This window comes from Sitodiplosis mosellana, unplaced genomic scaffold (assembly GCF_009176505.1).
Source record: "Sitodiplosis mosellana isolate CC-2019 unplaced genomic scaffold, AAFC_SMos_1.0 Smas_scaffold_6226, whole genome shotgun sequence".
Taxonomy (NCBI): Eukaryota; Metazoa; Arthropoda; class Insecta; order Diptera; family Cecidomyiidae; genus Sitodiplosis; species Sitodiplosis mosellana.
Window position 1 is genome coordinate 9,923,830 of NW_022601467.1, and position 18,142 is coordinate 9,941,971.

Below are 18,142 nucleotides of genomic sequence, written 5' to 3' on the forward strand. Positions count from 1 at the left end.
TGTGGAAAGTTCGATTTGGGGCCAAGATTTGAGTATTACCGATTTTGGACCAATTTTCATGACTCGTACCGATATCGAACGAACGGGCAGACATATTTGAAAACAGACAATTGATTTGAATTCTAGAATTTATCTACAATTTTTTGAAACCATTCTCCATTCGAAAAAAATATTTGATTCATGGAAAATTCGTTTTTTGACCAAGATTTGAGTATCCCCATTTTGGAGCGGTTTTTCGATAGCCTAAAAATTGTTCCTACATAAAAGAAGTAAATACACTACATTAAACTACATAAAATCTACAATTGAAATCGCCCTACCCGAAGACATTTCGGCAAATTTACCAAGATTTGAATATTCATCTACAAATTAGAGCCGCTTGCGATGGCAAATGGCGAATGAATCGCAACGATCATATCGTCACATTGGAACCAATAGATATACAGAATACATATGTATTGACTTTATCCCAGAGATATAACACTTCGAATCGTAGTTTCACTTCATTTTTAAATTGTTCTTCTTCAAATAATAAATGCACATTTCAAAGGTCATTCCTATAGTTTTAAATGAAAATTCCCATGAAAATGTTCAATTTTACGATTTTCTAACCACGCTATGGAAGGTGGTTCGAAACAAAGCATAAAAATAAAACGAAATAAAACGACAAGTTTTGATGTTGTTCCAATGCGACTGCTTCAAATTCACTCTTTTTTTTATTATTTTTGAAAGTTTTGTACAAAAAATTACAAATTTCCTTAATTCGTTCGATGTTTGCAGTTGAGCTCAATATAAATAAATCGTTTTTTCTCTTTCATAATGGATTAATTTATTACGAAATGTTGAATCAAAATATCGAATTTCGTTGAAAAGAAGAAAAAAAAAGGAAAAAGAAGGAAATGCGTTGGTTTCACAGAAAATGGTTTGGCTCCATTTTTACTCAAAATAATTTTGGCAAAGTTCTTAAATAAAGTAGATTTGAATGTGATTTTTAACTAAGCACAGATGAAAATGTGGCAATTTGGAAATTTTGGAAATTCAATGCATTGTCAGTTGTATGAATGTTATATGCTGGAAGCAATAAAAATCGGTTTACTTTTGTTCATCATCATCATCTTCTTTTCATCAATCAATTATTCTGTTAAAATTGTAAACATAAATTGTTTGTCTGTATATATATATCTAAAGCTTTTCATACGCCGTTGAAATCAATTCGTTTTGATCTATTTTATATATATATATATCTCTTAACGCTAATAATCAATATCGTACATGAACTTAGAAGCTAGATATCAGTAGCCCAATAAAATCGAACAACACACATCTCATGTATGGTCGAGCGATGACATTCCATTCTACACCACATTCTTTTGCATTTAGACAGAGTAATGAATAAAAAATATAGTCATAGAGTTAATGTTAATAAAATCGACTCGTACATCTTGAGCATGCTTTGTAAAAGGAATGAATGGAAAATATGTATATCGATGATTGTTTTGTGGGCTAAAAATGCAAAGCATTCCATCATCTACATCAATCGATGTTTTGGTTTTTGTGTGTGTGTTTCTATTTTTGGATGAACAATTTTCAAAAATTAATTAGTCTCCCTTGAACAAGCTACATTGGGTGTTGTTTCGGCGGTGGCAGCATTGTTGTTGGAACTTATTGGTGAGAAGAATAAATGCCTTAATACAGCTGCTTTTGACATATTTTTCAGTTGTGAATTCGAAGTATCCGATGTGCTGGCTTGGTTCGTTGGATCGGCAGTTTGATTAAGATTTAGCGATAGCTTACTCGGTTGCTGTGTTTTCACTGTACTCTCGTCGGTCACAGCATCTTTCGTGTTATCACTTTCCACTATCAATTGATCCGTTTCGGGTGGATTTGCTTTTGCAATGCCGGCATTTCGATTTTGTTGTGATAACCGGTTTCGTTTGTTGTATGACGTCACCCCTGCTGATTCGCCATCATCTCCACACAATTTAAACGACCGTTCACTGCTGACGCTTGTTTTGTCTGCGTTGTTGGCATCCTAAATATTTTTTTTGTTTTGAAAGTCATTACAAATCATCAGTTATTGAACTATTCGAAACGAAATATGTTTGTTTTCGTCTTCACATACCTTTTCAATGGCCTCATCCATTGAATAGTAAACAATGTTGTCGAAGCGAACGCGCTCTGAAGCACCATCTTCGCTTACATTCGATGATCCTATGTGCTGTGGAAAGGAAAGAAAATATGACAAATTGTTATTATTTTATTGATTCTATTGTTCTTCGATTTGATATTTCGTCTACTCGATGAGTCGAGAATAAAAAAAAAACGTTGATCCGGATATTCACCTGTTTGTACATTGAACCGGCCAGAGCCCTTGTTGATGCGTTGTCATTTTGTGTATTATTTGACTTTTCGCTGACACATGTGACTGCAGATGCAGTTTCGGAGGCGCTGACATCAGCTTGTACTTCCATTTTATTTCTAAAATTTTTTTTTACATAAATAAATATCATTACGACGTTGCTGTTGTTGTTGTTGTCGTTTTTTTTATTTTGTCGTTTTTACGTTTGTCATTTAAATGTTAATTTGCTAATAAATTCGTTGTTAATGACTCACCCAGTAATACTTCCTGATAGAGCTGTAGTTGACTCTCGATTTGCATTCGATTGTGCCAATGTAAATGCATTATTGTGCGATGAGGCGCCCAACTGACTTCCGCTTACTACACTTAAGCTAACTTCACCGATGCTCGTCGCACCGATGCGTGACACGGCATCAACACTGGCTGCATCATGATTCCGTGAACTGTTGTCCTCTTCGTCAAAATCAAATTTAAAACCATCACGTGTTGTTGACACCGCACAGCCGGCTCGGCACAGCGAAACTGGAACCACGCCATACACATAAAATAATAAGATCGGCACACCGATGGCCACCGCTAAGCCAGCCAAAACTGGTGATACAAGTATCTATGTGTGAGCCAAAAACAAAAACAAAATAATCAAATAAATGCGTGTCGTTAATGAAACCATTTAAAACAAAAACAGAAAATTAAGAACAACAAAAAATCAGGGTCATATAAAATATTCTCTCGTCAGCACCACGGAACAAGTATTGTAAAGGTCACGGGAGAAGAAATAAAACGAATGAACATCAGCATACATGCAGAGTGCAAAAGTTCTACGCTCAAGTGAATCATATAGATAATAGACGCCTCTGAATTGACAAATTTAACGATAACATGTTTTGTGTTGTCATTGGTTTGAAGTAGCCGAGCTTTAAAGCATCTCCCATCAAACTAGAATATGCTGAACGTCTCTGTGCGTTACCAATTTCCTCAATGCCAAACATGGAGAAATTGTTGTAACTGTTGTTATCTTAGTGTGGAGTCTCTCTTTCTCGCTGTGCGTGTGTGTGTGTGTGTGTGTGTGGTGTGTGATTGTTTCGTTCACAGCTGCATACGGAGCGAAAGCGCATAAGCACAAAACACACCCATACATATACATATACACACATGAGTACCCTTTTTTATCCTTCGTTCCTCATAGCCCGAAAATGAAATATAGTGAAAACACGCATTGATACGACCTGGATCGAAAAATACGTGTTGTACGTTGAAATGTGACAAGAGGACGCTTTGCGCGGCGTCAAATATAAGGGAAAAGCCTCACTTCCAGTTAACACTGTATACATGTGTTTTATTCATCGGATGGTGAAATGAGAGAAAAGGAAGAGCAGGCGAGCGAGCGAGAGAGAGAGAGAGCGCGAGAGAGAGAGAGAGAGAGAGAGAGAGAAAGGGAGGAAAAAAGGAAGCGACTCACCAAATTCTCGCTATTAGAAGGAAGTTCATTCGCATAGGACAGTCGGTGTGATAAAGAGGCATGGTATTTTAGTCTGCCGAATTGCTTCTGTCTATACTGTTATTTGTTTTATTACATTTTAAGAACCAGACATAAAAGTTACACATTCTATTTTTGCATAGGTAAAAAACGTCTTCTTTTGCATCCGTTTAATCTGAGATTTCATTTTTGAATGTGTCTGCGAATTTTGATAAGTACATAAAATCAATCGGTGAAGTTTGAACCTTTTGTGAATAAATTGTTTGAAGTGAACGGAATTTAAACTTTTTATTCGACTCAAAGTGCTCAAAACAAACAAAAACAATAATTGAATTTTAACACAAGTGATGCTCATAAACGCAGCCTCTTTGTAATGTATATAGATATACAGCTCATAACAAAGAATCACAACATAAATCAATAATGTAATCAGACGAACATCCAAAAATAAGCGGAGACTGAACAAAAAAAAATTGGCCACAATTTGATTGAGGCAAACGTTTTTCAATTATATCTTGTTAGTCCCTTTATGGCACTTGAATTGATTTTAACGCAATCGCGATCAGCATCTCATATATTGGAAATGGTTGGACGGCACAGAGGGAAGGGGAAAAAAATGTTCCGAAAATAGAAATGCGTCTTCTGTGGGCTAGCAAGCAAGCAAAGCTCATAAGAGGGAGAGAAAAAAAACACGTGCTCACACAAAGGCCAGACTCTCTCAATAAACGCATGCATAATATAGCAGGCATAGATAAAATTGATGTTGATGAATTAATGAATTGACGCCTTTTTGGCAGTGAAAGCTATCAAATTCATAATTTTTTTTTTCATGTCAATAGAGAAAATCAAAACAAACTCGCTTGTAGAATATATTCAACTAATTTGTTTCGGTCGTTGTTTGGTTTTTTCTTTCTCTATTCGCTTCATCCGTTGTGTGAATAGCATTCGATTACAATACGATGTCGGATTCAGAAGAGGATTCGAGCAATTCGGAAAATAATTGGCCGATGAATGAAGCCTGGATGTTGAATATCTTGAAGGATGACGATAAATCAGAGGCCAAAGTCAAAATCAATGTAATTCAATCCATTTCACTGCATTTTCTATAAGCCGATACATTTAGCTCGATAATTGGATTTTGAAAGGTTAACCGATTTGCTTGTGTCTCTCTATGTGTTCAGTATTTTAGTGCCAAATCGATATGTCAACACGGTGTGAGCAATTTGAGCGATTTAATTATGGCTTCCATCAAATATGAAATAGGTGACAATAGCAATGAAAAGCAATTAGACATCGTCATAAAACTCTTGCCACAAGATCCATTCGGTCGCTATTTTGTGACGATTAACCAATTCGACTTGAGAGAAATTCAATTCTATACGAAGGTTTGTATTACATTATCACGACACATTGCCGTTTTGTTGCTTTCGTACAATATGCTAATGTGTTTTCTTTGTCTGTTAATGGTTTTTGACACACGTTTTTTTTCTGTCTTTTTTTTCTCGCTCCGCTCCATTCGTTATTTTTTCTTTAGATATATTCCGATTTAATGAACTTTCAAAATGCGCATTTGAAAACCGGTTGCGAGCCGATAGCGATAGCGGTGCCAAAATGTTTTTATTCTAAGTATAAATCTGGTTTCTCCGATGCACCGGACGATAATGCGAGCCCAGAGCCACCCGAGAGTATACTAGTTCTACAAGATATGCGTCCCTTAGGATTTAAGGCAAGACGAACTTTATCTCATTTTTGACAAATTCGTTAGAAAAAAACAACGTTGATATTGATGTCGAATGTATCTTTTAAGCGTGCTATGTACTAATATGTGTGTACGTTTGTCGTGTCTCAATTTCTCGAACAGACTGTCAATTTATCGAATGGTTTGAGCTTGAACGAAGCGGAAGGTGCGATTACAGCTATAGCTGCTGTGCATTCACTAACACTGGGCATGAAGTTGAAAGAAAAAGTGGATCTGAATGAAAAATATCCTGTAAGCTACTATACATTATTAGTTCATTGAACATGATAAGATGGTATAAAATAATCAAGTTGGCCCAGTTTTAATCTATTATTAATAGAATTGCAATATTGTGTGTGTTTGTTTAGTTTTTGTTTCAAATAGCAAAGGCAACATCGAGCTATCAGCAGCTAGTTGAACAGGGTTTTCCACAGTTGGTGAACTTTTTGAAGGGAGTCAATGGATTTACCAATGAGTTGGCAGCACTGGAGGTGATCAGACTAAAGACCAAGTCAATTATTGAGAAATTACTGCAGCCTATAGAACCAATGGGCTTGATAACGCACACCGATTTTTGGTGCAACAATTTGTTGCTAAAGGAAGAGAAATCGGAAACCGATGACGATAGCAATAAATCCATCGACTGTGTCATTTTGGACTGGCAAATGATTACCTACAGCCGGTAAGAGATTCTAGGCCGATTTCCCGAAATCATTACCATTAATTTAATGAGCTTGTTATAAGGTTTGTTTGTTTTTTCTTTCTTTCATTTTTCTTTTTTCTTTTTTGTACGTGTATCCAATGTGTAGGCCAACAAATGATCTCGCCTTATTGATTTTGTCATCTTTGCCATCAAAACTGCGACGCGACAACACACAGAAGCTATTGAATCATTATTACACAATGATGAAGGAGAATCTCAACAAAATCAACATTGATATTGAAGTGACATTGAGCTACACGAAGGAAAAACTACTCGATGATTATAAGTGAGTTTGTTGTGCGATTAGCCAATGTCCCGTGTGTGCTTTGTGATTCATAATTCAAGTGATTTGCAATCGCTGATAATTCGATTTGTGCTTGTGCTTTTTCTTCACAACAACAGGAAATCACAACTTTTAGCTCTTTTACTGTGCATCGGTTCGGCTGATATTGCACTTGGGAATCAGCAAGCCGAACAACGTTTTCTCGATGTGCTCCGTGATCTCTACAAAGAAGGTGTTCTCAACATTGAAGAGCTATCTTTCTAAGGAGCCCACACACACACACACACACACACATCCATATTAGATCGCACTCATCAAACACCGAATACACACAAAAGAAAATATCACCGTTAGGGACATATTTTAACTTAGCACGTACTCTTTTTATTTATTTAAATACTGATAATTCATTCGAATACTCTCAATAATAGCAACAACTAATATTTAATTTAAACAAAAAAAAAAATACATCAAGCAAAAAAGAAGATCAATCCATCAATCCGAAGATAGCAATTGATGACAACGCTTTAATAAACTCAATATTGATTATAATCAGTATCAATTCGCTTAGAAACATGTGTGCATTGACACTAGATTCGAATGCATGACGATTAAATCCTAACCAGAAGAAAAGATGTTTAGAATTGATATGTTAAAAGTATGGCATGAAATAAACTACATGAAAAAATGAATTCTGATGTTTTTTTTCTTTATTTCGTTCGAGACGAGATTCGAATCGATTGCCAGGCAAAAATATAGAAACACGATTTCTCCGGAATCCCTTTCGAGTGCATGCTGAGCAATGTTTCAACGAATGATAATGACGAAAGATTTCGTAACGAGAATCATATGAAAAACAAAATGAAATACTCACCGAAGCTGCGACACCGCCAAGCATTGCGAAATTCCGTTTGTGTTTGCCCGACAGACGATATCTTGTGTGCAATTTCCGCCCAATCCAAACGGGTATACCTGTAAATTGAATGGAAAGCAATAGACGTAAGATCACGTGTCGTCGACATGTCACATGAAAAAGTAAAAACGAAAAAAAAAAAATTCGCCCCTTGGCTTACCTATAATCATAGCCGGCACAGCGATTCCAGCAACTAAAGCAATTCCAACCGGTGCTCCAACCAATGTTCCCAGTTGCCATAGCAGTTTCTTTTTGCGTGACCACGGTTTCTTTCCCCAAAATGTGCATCCCGACGGACTAAAGTCAAACGAACACAAATCAATTAGTTTGGATTCGCTCAAATGTGTGGCGGCTGTTTGTATTTTCTTCGTTATAAAATCATTACCTTAAATAGTGTAGGTCGCTTATCTCTTTCATGCATAGCCAACAGAATTCGGAGCCGCAAACAGCGCACACCATGTGATTGCATGAACCGTCATCCATTTTAACGATCAGCACTTGACAGCGTGGGCATGGTTTGATGTCATCGGTACGATGCTGAGAGTCTTGACTGATACTTCCCGATGGTGCTCGCATCGGACTTTGCCTTGATGCACGTGCAGCATCGCACGTTTGATCCGGATGCCATTCAGCTTTACAATGGTAGCAAAAATTAACATCACAGCCAGGGCGTTCGCATTTAATACGTGGACACGACGCACATCCAGTGGCGATAACAGCGTAACTGCGGAAGCAAAAAAAAGAAGATGTATGAACAAAATGCGGCCAATGCAATGAATTTCAAATCGAATAGAGTCCAGTTATTACGGTTTCAAAATCGAATTTTGAATAGGTTACCTGCAATCGGGTGCTGGACACCATCTTGAATCTGGATCCGAGAGTAGAACACGCCGTACCATAAAATCTTCGTATTTTTTCATGATGGTTGGCGATGTGCGTAGCAGTGTTTCAATATCACTGGGATGCATCGCATCCGAGCATTGTGTGCATGCGATCTCTGTCCGTGATTCAAATATTTCGATCGTTAAATAACTCTCCAAACACGAACGGCATGCATAATGTTTGCAATTCAGCATCGTATAAAATCCTTGTGACGGCTCCGGGCTATAGCATAGGGGACACTCTTGACTGTTTCGATTGGTTCGATTGTTGTTGTTTGTGCTGTTGTTGCTGCTCGAATTACTGCCAGCACCGCCACTGCCGCCACCACATGACGATCCGCTTGAATTAATTCGTTGATTGTTTCCATTGTGTTGATGTGTCGACGACGACGACGATGTCGACGACGATGCGTGTGTTCTCTGATTTTGAGTCAGCGCGTCGGCATTACTCTGCAAAATAAAATGCGAAGCGCAATAAAAAAAAACAGTCGTAAGAGCGTCATCAATTTGTGTGCGAATGAATGAGTTTGTTATGTTGAACATAAATCCAAAAATAGCACGACTAATTTATTGAGCAGTCGTTTATGATTTGTTTCAATGTCAGTTATATCCTGATTGAACGAATATCTTCTCTAATTGTACCAATTTTTTTCGATGCTCATGTCATCAACACATAACACCCACATATCACACTGTGATCTACACATTGAATTAACAGGTATTCTTTATTCAAAAGGAATAGCGCCCGAATGAAACCAGGAAAATAGGTGCTAAATTAACATGCAACCAATGATATTGTTAACAAAAAACCGACAATATTGCAAACATATTACAACAAATTGGCATCGAAATTGGATGATTTTCGAAAAGTGAAGCCAGAAATTTCAAGAAAAAACCGGCAAAAGCGACCGATTTCGACGAAAAACCAATTGATCCACACAGCGTCGTCGTAGTTTGTGACGCAATACAATAGTCATTGAAAAGAATGAGATAATAAGTTTAATTTCGTCTCTATCTAATAATGACGGCTTGAATGTATCAAACACAGAATAAAAAATGATGTGTGATTTGTTTTCTTCTTCTTATTTTTATTCATTTTGTATTGTTTTACACATGAAAACGGAAGTGTTTCGAAATTATATCATCATGGTATCAACTATCAATTTCATGTGCTGATTGATATATATATATATACTTAATTCTGAGGAAATTTCGATACATTTTGTGTAATTTTGGGCGAAAATCTTGAGCAAACCACGTTCGATTCCACGCTCACAAACATTGCCGAAATTTTTACTTTTCAGAAATGGAATGAGCATTGCAAACTAGATAAATTGAGCCTTCAACAACACATCAATGGTTTTTATATTGTTTTGTTTTCGTCGGAATGGTGGAATTTTAAAACGCAATGCTTTTGTTTACGGGAAATTATTCGTTTGATTGAAATTCCCGATAATAATAAATTCTGATTACGTCTAGGGAATTTATGAATTACTACCCAAAGTGAATAAAGATATAGCAAGCAAATTACAGAAGGTGTTCCTAAAATTGTGCATAATAACATTGAAAATCGCAAACAAGGAACTTACTTTGCCTGATGACACATCACCACCGCTGACTCCACTGCCGCCGCTGCCACTGCTGCCATTGCTTAGGGCCGATCCGTGGCTGGTTTTTTCATGTTTGTTGCTATTAGCGCTATTTCCGATGCCATTCGCAACCACACCGCTATTTGGATTCGATGCACCACCGCGTTCCACATCACACATTCGCGTTGTGAATGGAGTGCGGCCGGTTCGTGTTTGCAGCAACAATCGTCTTAGCGAAAAATCCGGAAAAATGAAACCATTTCGATTTGAATTGCCACTACTTGAATTATTACTGCTCATAATTTATGTGTGAAAACACGAAGGAAACTAAAAATTGTTGTTATCTTGCGGGCGCACACACGATTTTGCTTCTATCGTTTCTCGCCTTAACACTTTACACTTGTTGTACGGTTGTTGTTGTTGTTGTTTTTTTTTTCACTCGATCTCGCGCTGTATTTGTATATGTGTGTATTAATAATATTATATTTTTATTTTTTATTTTTTTTTTCTCTCTCTCTTTTGATATTGTTATTGTGTGCCGACTTTGATTATCGTTTCAATTTCACTTTGCAGCTAAATTATTTCGTTATTTCTATATTATGTGTTATCGTTTTTTTTCTATCTTTCTCTTCTCTAAATCGACGCGTCGTTTCCTTTTCTCGCGTTGTTGTGAGTGTAATTACTCTATCGTGTGCACATTCAAATATTGAAAATATTATGAACAATCTTTTTTCTTTTTAATAAATTCTAATTAAAATGTGCTCGGTAATGTATGTTGTTATAAATAATGTTGTTGTTCCTATTGTGTATGCTGTTGTTTTCTCGTTCAGTTTCGAATAAACCGTAAAATACACAAAAACTTAACGTAAAATGGGATAGCAAGAGAAATGAGTTTATAAACAATTGATGGTGTTTGGTGGATTACGTACGGCCGGCTGTATGTGCGAATAGGCTTCTGTTGATTCAGTCTGGAACAACGAAAAAGAAAACGCAGCACACAACATTAATATGATATCAGAATGAAACAGAAAAAATGATTAATACGTATCTCGCGTAACGCGAATGGCAAGAGCAACGAAATAACATAGAACGAGAAAAAAATTACTTGATGAAATCTAGCTCAATGCTTGCGAAGAATTTGTATACACACCGACGCACAGAGAGCTAGAGAGAGAGAGAGAGAGAGAGAGAGAGAGAGAGAGAGAGAGAAAAGTCCTGATCGAATCGACTGCTTTTGTTTTCTGTGCGAGAAACACAAAACCCACATTCGGTGGCATCAATCGGGCATTATTTTTCTTCTTGCTTGTCATTCTTCTTTCTCTCCAAAACGTTCTACGGCCAAAGGTTGTATAAATTTTGTAAGTGTGTGCTCATTTATAGGACAATGTGATGCGGAACGGAATGGAACGGCGCACTACACTCCATACATATAAAAAACACTGTGCTCCATAATTGAATTTGATGCATATTCTCATAGAATGACGTATTTATTACGGGTCAAATCAAAATATCAAAAAGAGGCAACATATTCAAATTGATGATGACAACAACAGCAGCAGCACAACATCAATGATATTATGGCTTGCTATTGATTCACTTGTGCGAGACATTACCAACAAACGAACGAACAAGCAAACAAACAGACGAAAAACAAAGAGTGAGAGAAAAAACAATTGGCGCGCGCGAATGATATTGGTATTGTCACCGCAATGGGGCAAGTGTTTGGCGCGAGCGTATACGCTCATTTATCTTGTGAACTGATTATGATCGTTGTCAGCCTTTGGTTTAAACTGCTTTTGATCGTGTTTGGTATGAAAATAACTAAATTGACTATCTATGTGGATTGCCATTAATGTACGATCAAAAATTCACAGCCGCATTTTTTTTGCCTAAAGGAAACAAACCGCAAATGGGCAAGATATTATGGCATTGTGGTAGTTCGGTCATAACCAAAACGAATAGAAACAAAAAAAAACACAAAACACTTATACACTATATCCCACCGCAGTAGTGTACCATTCATTTGCTATTTCATTTCAAGTCGGAAGCTCAGAATAAGTAATATACTATTGATTTAATTTTTTTTTTCCGCAAGCGCCAAAAATTGGAATATTTAATCGCAGCGACAGTCTTTCATTGTGCGACTCTTTTTAATGAATTGTTGCTGCTATTTTTTGATGTAATGTTAGATTAATGTGTGACGATGGTTGTTGTGAGCGGCGAGTTGAGCTATCGTATGCGGTTCAAGTGAGTTTATTTATTTAGAACGTTTAAACAAACGAGCAAATAGCGTATGATTAATATGATGATGATGAAGAAGAAGCAGGAATGAAATGCGACGGAATCGATGACGACAAAACTGGCAAATCAGCAATAAAATTGTCAATGAATGCGAAATGAATGATACAAACGGAAAAATAATAAGAAGAAAAAAACACACATTGACGTTGTTTGCACACAGGCACATGGAGAGAACGGGTTATTAAGGACCACTTTAGAGTGTGCCTTTTGAAAATTATAAGTTAAAGGCAACGAGATGATATTTTGTTTTTCAATCAATCCAACACAACAAATGGTTCATTTCTATTTAAATAGAGCATCAATTTGATCAGATAAGTCAAGAAAAATCCCACTCACAAATTGCGCACAATGTTGTTATGAAACCAATTTCAATATTTGGTTTGGTTTTAGTTTATGTATGTTTTTTTTTCTTTCTTTCTATTTAATATTTCTCGATATGTGAATAACCCGCACTGAACGCTGAACACGGAGGTTAATTTAAATATCTGTAAGGCGCATACAATTGAAGCTTTAATGGTGCGTGACTACGATCGCGTGCATCATTCAAAGAAATTTGTGTGTGATTCTTGAAACAAATAAACAACAACACCAACGAATGAAAGAAAAAAAAAACACCCATCATTGTTTATTATATTTGTCAGCGAATTTGAGTGAAGAATTTTCAATAAAAAAAACGAGTCAGTTGAACTTTGATTCAATGGAATGTAATGTTGATTCATGAACATGAAAGGTGTGGATTGCATGATATGTGGGGGCCAAAATAGATTGGTCGTTTGATATTTGGTATCGATAGAGTTGTGGCCGAAAATCAAATAAATCAAATAGATCATTTTATATCCATTTGATCGATTGCCAATGCGCATTGATCATATGACCATTATCAATGATTTTGCTAACGAACCGAAATGACTAGTCCATTGACTAAAACCATCAACAACAAAGACAATGTAAATAATGAAATCGAAACCGAATTAACTCTCTTTGTTGCACAGCGAAGATATTGGCTTATAAGCTCGGGCAGGCAATGGCAAAACTTCATAAGCACACTAGTCCAGGGGCCTGAAGCGATAATTCAATACGCATACGTATCCGACGATAAAGTGAAAGTAAACGTGGTCCGTCAACGTGTTTCTTCATCAAGTGCTTGGCTGTTAGTTTTTTTTCTTGTTCGTTCACTCGTTCGTTCGTTCGTCCGCTCATAAATATTGGCCACTGATCATGTATTTTATATAAACATACACCGACATAAAATTGACCATATTCGTTCAGTTTAAACGATACACGCTCTTTTTTCCGCAGAAAAAGAAACAACCTATATTGACAACTCATTTTCCTGCTATTAAATGCCCATAAACGGCATGGTTGAAACCTCATTCTCTTCTTCATTTATCTGCCTGCCTACCGTATGACCATTGATCGGCTACCTAGGCCAATGTGCAAAATGCCGTACTCTTATCTTGAATTAAATCGGATTTGTGACACAGCAAAATCAGAGTTGCCCATTTTTTTTTCGTCCGATATCTATATCTAATCTAGCACACCCCGGATGAAATTATCTAATTCGATTTACAAGTTTTCGCATTTCTTTGGCGCATTTCTTTAGCACACTTCATGTGTTTATTCAATTATTTTTTTTTTTTGCATAAATTCGTCTATACATCCAGTCATCCTCTTACTTTTACAAACGACACAATTATGATGGACGATCGCACGAGCGTGCGCAAAAAAATGATTGTTCATTGATTAGAAGAAGAGGAAACATGTTGAAAAAAGCGTATTTTTGGATTAAAAAATGAAGAAGAAACTTGTAAAAAAAAAAAATCGTATTCCGATAAAAAAAATCCGTTTCACTCTCTCTTTTTTGTGTGTTATGTTTTGCTTTCTGCTTTCAAGTCTTTCGTTGGTTTTTGATGAGACTCTATTAATTTTCGATTCGCTTTTGTGTCCAAAAAGAAAAGAAAATAACAACACACCAGCCAATTCGGTATGAATGGACGCTTAATTACTCTGGGCCCGACACAACTCATTCATGTGGTGCGAATTGCCAAATCTCAACGTAATTGAGGCTCTTAATTGGTTAATTGTGCAATCATTGTGTGCTGTGTTTTTCTTAGCTTCTTGTTGTTCAATGTGTGTCTGTGTGTCGGTGTGTTTGGCAACGCATAGAAACAATTCTCACGAGAACAGATAAAACAACATTCGTTTGTCTCGTTATTTTCTGCTGTTTTGTGTTTTTTTTCTTCTTTCTTTCAATTTTCTGTCGTCCGTAAAATGTTCATTCGCATTTGAAATGCAAACTGATTATAAAAAAAATTTATTCGTCATATATCCATGCGAACTGGTATTGAAACTGGATCCATTCCATTTGTCCGAGAAGCATTTACACGTTAGCAAATTGTTATTATTACTGTGTGATTGTTGGACATTGAGTATATGCCAACAATGTGATTATTTGTAAATTCTTCGGTTTGCATTTCCCTTCTATTGTGGGGTCGCAACCATGATACTATTTGATAATGCACAAGCACACACACACACACTGAGACACGGCCACCACACGCCACTTGATTGAATACACATATTTATAGTGTCGTTAGGCATCACACACCGCACAGATATTTATCACTCCGTTCTTAATAGGCACAGATAAAAAAAAACAGCCGTCATTCAAATATCAATTATTGCTAATGCACACCTAAACATTTTGTCATTTTGTTCTGTCCCTCAAATATTGCGCTCTCATAATTGCTGTTCGGTCGAAATGCATTAACAATTTCAATTCTATCTCCGCCTCCTCCACCCTGGCATGACATTTGTTTCGCATTTAGTTTTGTATTTGTGATTTCATATTTCATTTTGTTGCTGTTGTTGTTGTTGCTTTTTTCATGTGTAACTTGATGTTGTAAGATTTTAAAACATTTGAAAAATTTCACGCAATGAATTTCCAGAACGGGCTCGACACGAGTATGTGTTTGTATGTACATTGTACACATGATGTGTGCACATCACAGCCGATATGAATCATTCGCAGCATTCCAACACCCGTAACGTATCAATTTGTTGTTTTTTTTCCTCTTCTCTTTCATCTGATGAATTTAGTCGAGGTTTTGGGTGCTAATAATTTTTCAATTATGAATTTCTGTTGAGTCGTTAAATTTCATTCAGTTGATCTGCCTGGACCTCGGTTTTATATATATCACTGAACACGCACTCACTCACAATGTTATCGTTTATAAAAAAAAAACTCTCTGTGTGAATACAATTGGAACGATGGGGAATTTGGCCGAGAGAAAGAACAAACTAAAGGCCATTTTGATATGTTTTCATTTTTGCAATCGCTAGATTTTGCCAATAAAGTCGATAAATTAACAAGAAAACATCTCGTTTCACTGGGAACGTACTTAACACTACACATACAATAATTTCCGTCAATAATATTCAATTGTTGTTTTGCTCTTTCTCTCGCTGTGTGTTATTTTGCTTCTGTTCGTTCGGTACTTTTTTTCGATATGTTTAGTGTATTGAGATTTTCAAATGAATTACGGTCGCTCCGTCACAAGTTCGGCTTTGTATTTGGTACTAATTTCATCTTTACCTTCTCGGGCTTGCCATTCATTTAGCAAACAAGTTTCATTTTAGTTGAAAATGATTATTATTGAATTACCTATTTTTAGCCGTCGATCGAATGACAGTGATAAAAATATTATGATTAATACCAATGAATGTGTCTCTTGCTTTCAACAGCAATACAAAGATCAAAAAATAAACCAAACACAATCGAAATTATTGAAAACGATTCCAAGTGAATCCACTCGTTTTGATCAATCCTTTGCATCTAATCACGCAATATGTTTTATTGCTTTTGAGTCGCCTTCTGCGTACATTATTATTACTTTTTTTTGTTCGACTTAAACTTACCATCTCGTGTCCCCGTATGATATGTGTGTGTGTTTTTTTTCGCTCTCTTTTTCACCGTGATTCGATGTCACTGTCGACACTGTTGCGTTTGTACAGCCAAAATATTTCGTGTTAATTTTAATTGGCTCACTGTCTCTTCACTTCGTTTCTATTTATTTTTTTTTCTGTATTTTTTCTTCTTGCTGTTTCTCCTTGTGTGTATTAAAAATGAATGTGTTGAATAGGAGAATGAAAAAAAAACACAAATTCAGACCGAGGAGACGAAAAACCGATGGACACAAATGGGAAATCACTATTTGAAACGTCTACACAATTGAGATTGACTCACAAATGTACAAATTGCAATCAAATAAATCTATTGCATTTTTGTACGTAGTCTTCTTTCGAATGCAAAATGTGAAACGTTTAATGTACGTCCCTTTACTTCTGTCTGTGTTTTTCTGCTCTCACTCACTGTCTCAATGTTATTTCTTTATTTTTCTTTATTTTTCTTCTTCTTCTTCTTCTTTTTCTTCTTTTTCTTCTCTTCATACGGTTTGCTTCTGTGTGTGGATGAAAATTATGAAACTGTGTGTACTGTTTGTAATGTATATTTCGCAGTCTGTCTTTCGTTTACCACGATAACCATACAGAAAGCAAACATTTATTATTATTGCTACTGCTGCTTGCTGGTGAATGTGACGGCGTTAGTGAATGTTCAAACAATGTCAACATATTGGTGAGAATTTCATTGTTGTGCTTGTGTCTGTGCGTCCATAGAAAAATGTCAAAAACGGAACGAGAAAAAAAATGAATTCATGTTGTCAGCATGTGTTGAGTATTTAGTACTATTCAACTTTACTCAAGTTGAAAACCATTGTACTTGATCGTTAAATACATAGAGGTTAGTATAAACTTTAGGAGCGCTACTCAAATTCCGTTGTCGTTTTGCTTTTGTCGCGACATCGCTTTTTCATTTTTTCATTTTCTTATTGTTTCTATTTTTATTTTTAATTTCACTCTAATTCAATCTTTTCTGGATAAAATTAATTTCAACTTGAATTATCAATATAATTGGGAATGTCATTTTTGAGTAGCAATTATACTATGTCAATGGTAATAACTGCCTAATCAACATTAATTAGTTGGTCCATTAGATGGAATATCGAATCACACGTATTGGAAGCACATCACATGCGAATTCATTATTAATCCGAACCAATCTTGCATCCAATGTTAGAATTTCATGCCCCTGTCGATTGATTGTAAAATAGTAATGAATCAACAAAGCTAAATTTTTATCCATTTCTGAATTTCTTTATCATTTCACCTTCTCCGAAATGGTCTGTCTATATGCGTGTGTTATAAAAGACCTAATATGGATTTGTAGAATTGGTCGACAAGAAATTCTCAAAGTATTCATTGAACGCAATCACCAAATCCTTTTTGATTGAATATCGATTGTATGTCTTGTTGTCACCTGTGCACTGTTTAATGACAACAACAGAAAATGGTTACAGATTTTCAATTATAACCTGGAAATATTCAGGAGTGTTTTGACCTCCTTAAAATAAAGGGTTGTGGAAAAAAAACTCGCTTCGTTTTTACCATCATTTTACATTTAGCACGCGTACTGCACATATCCAACCAGTGGTTTGGGAGACATCAATGAATTATTCAAGGATTTCCCCATTTCCATTTTCCCCAATAGTATTTTTACTTGTGCAGTTTGCACACCTTGGTGCAACACACTGAATAATTGGTACATAGCTCAATATAAAATCGATTCTGATTTTATAGGGAATTATATATTCAACAATAACTTTCTTGATTTCGCAACATGTATGAGACCATGACAAACTTTTGATACGCCACGCAGTCGAACATTAAATTTGACTCTAACCCTGCATGAAAAAAAGAACTTTTGATTAAAAAAGAAGACTAACACTATTACGCAGAAAAATAAACCATATAAAAATTTCAAATGACTTCAAGGAAATA

At 36.0% G+C, this 18,142-nt stretch overlaps 2 protein-coding genes across 6 annotated transcripts; one reads left to right on the plus strand and one right to left on the minus strand.

The window, feature by feature from the left end:
- Positions 1–1,096: 1,096 nt before the first annotated feature.
- LOC129579214 (E3 ubiquitin-protein ligase RNF19B-like) lies at positions 1,097–16,898 on the minus strand. Of its 5 annotated transcripts, none has more exons than XM_055469062.1 (11): positions 16,163–16,898; positions 10,873–10,911; positions 9,944–10,393; positions 8,311–8,804; positions 7,859–8,197; positions 7,634–7,770; positions 7,435–7,532; positions 2,614–2,966; positions 2,343–2,478; positions 2,123–2,218; positions 1,097–2,032 (listed from the first exon to the last, which is right to left on the minus strand). In XM_055469062.1, the coding sequence occupies exons 3-11, from the start codon at positions 10,241–10,243 to the stop codon at positions 1,595–1,597; spliced, it is 2,391 nt and encodes a 796-aa protein (XP_055325037.1). In that variant the 5' UTR covers positions 10,244–10,393; positions 10,873–10,911; positions 16,163–16,898; the 3' UTR covers positions 1,097–1,594. The 5 variants fall into 5 exon arrangements, with proteins under 5 accessions (XP_055325037.1, XP_055325035.1, XP_055325038.1 ...); XM_055469060.1 differs by having other exon boundaries at positions 9,944–10,627; positions 16,163–16,866; XM_055469063.1 differs by having other exon boundaries at positions 9,944–10,627; positions 15,909–16,178.
- LOC129579220 (uncharacterized) lies at positions 3,848–7,252 on the plus strand. The gene is made up of 8 exons (XM_055469074.1): positions 3,848–3,979; positions 4,779–4,912; positions 5,018–5,221; positions 5,371–5,562; positions 5,698–5,826; positions 5,943–6,256; positions 6,384–6,563; positions 6,680–7,252. Exons 2-8 carry the CDS (start codon positions 4,796–4,798, stop codon positions 6,822–6,824), a joined length of 1,281 nt encoding a protein of 426 aa, XP_055325049.1. The 5' UTR covers positions 3,848–3,979; positions 4,779–4,795; the 3' UTR covers positions 6,825–7,252.
- Positions 16,899–18,142: the final 1,244 nt, after the last annotated feature.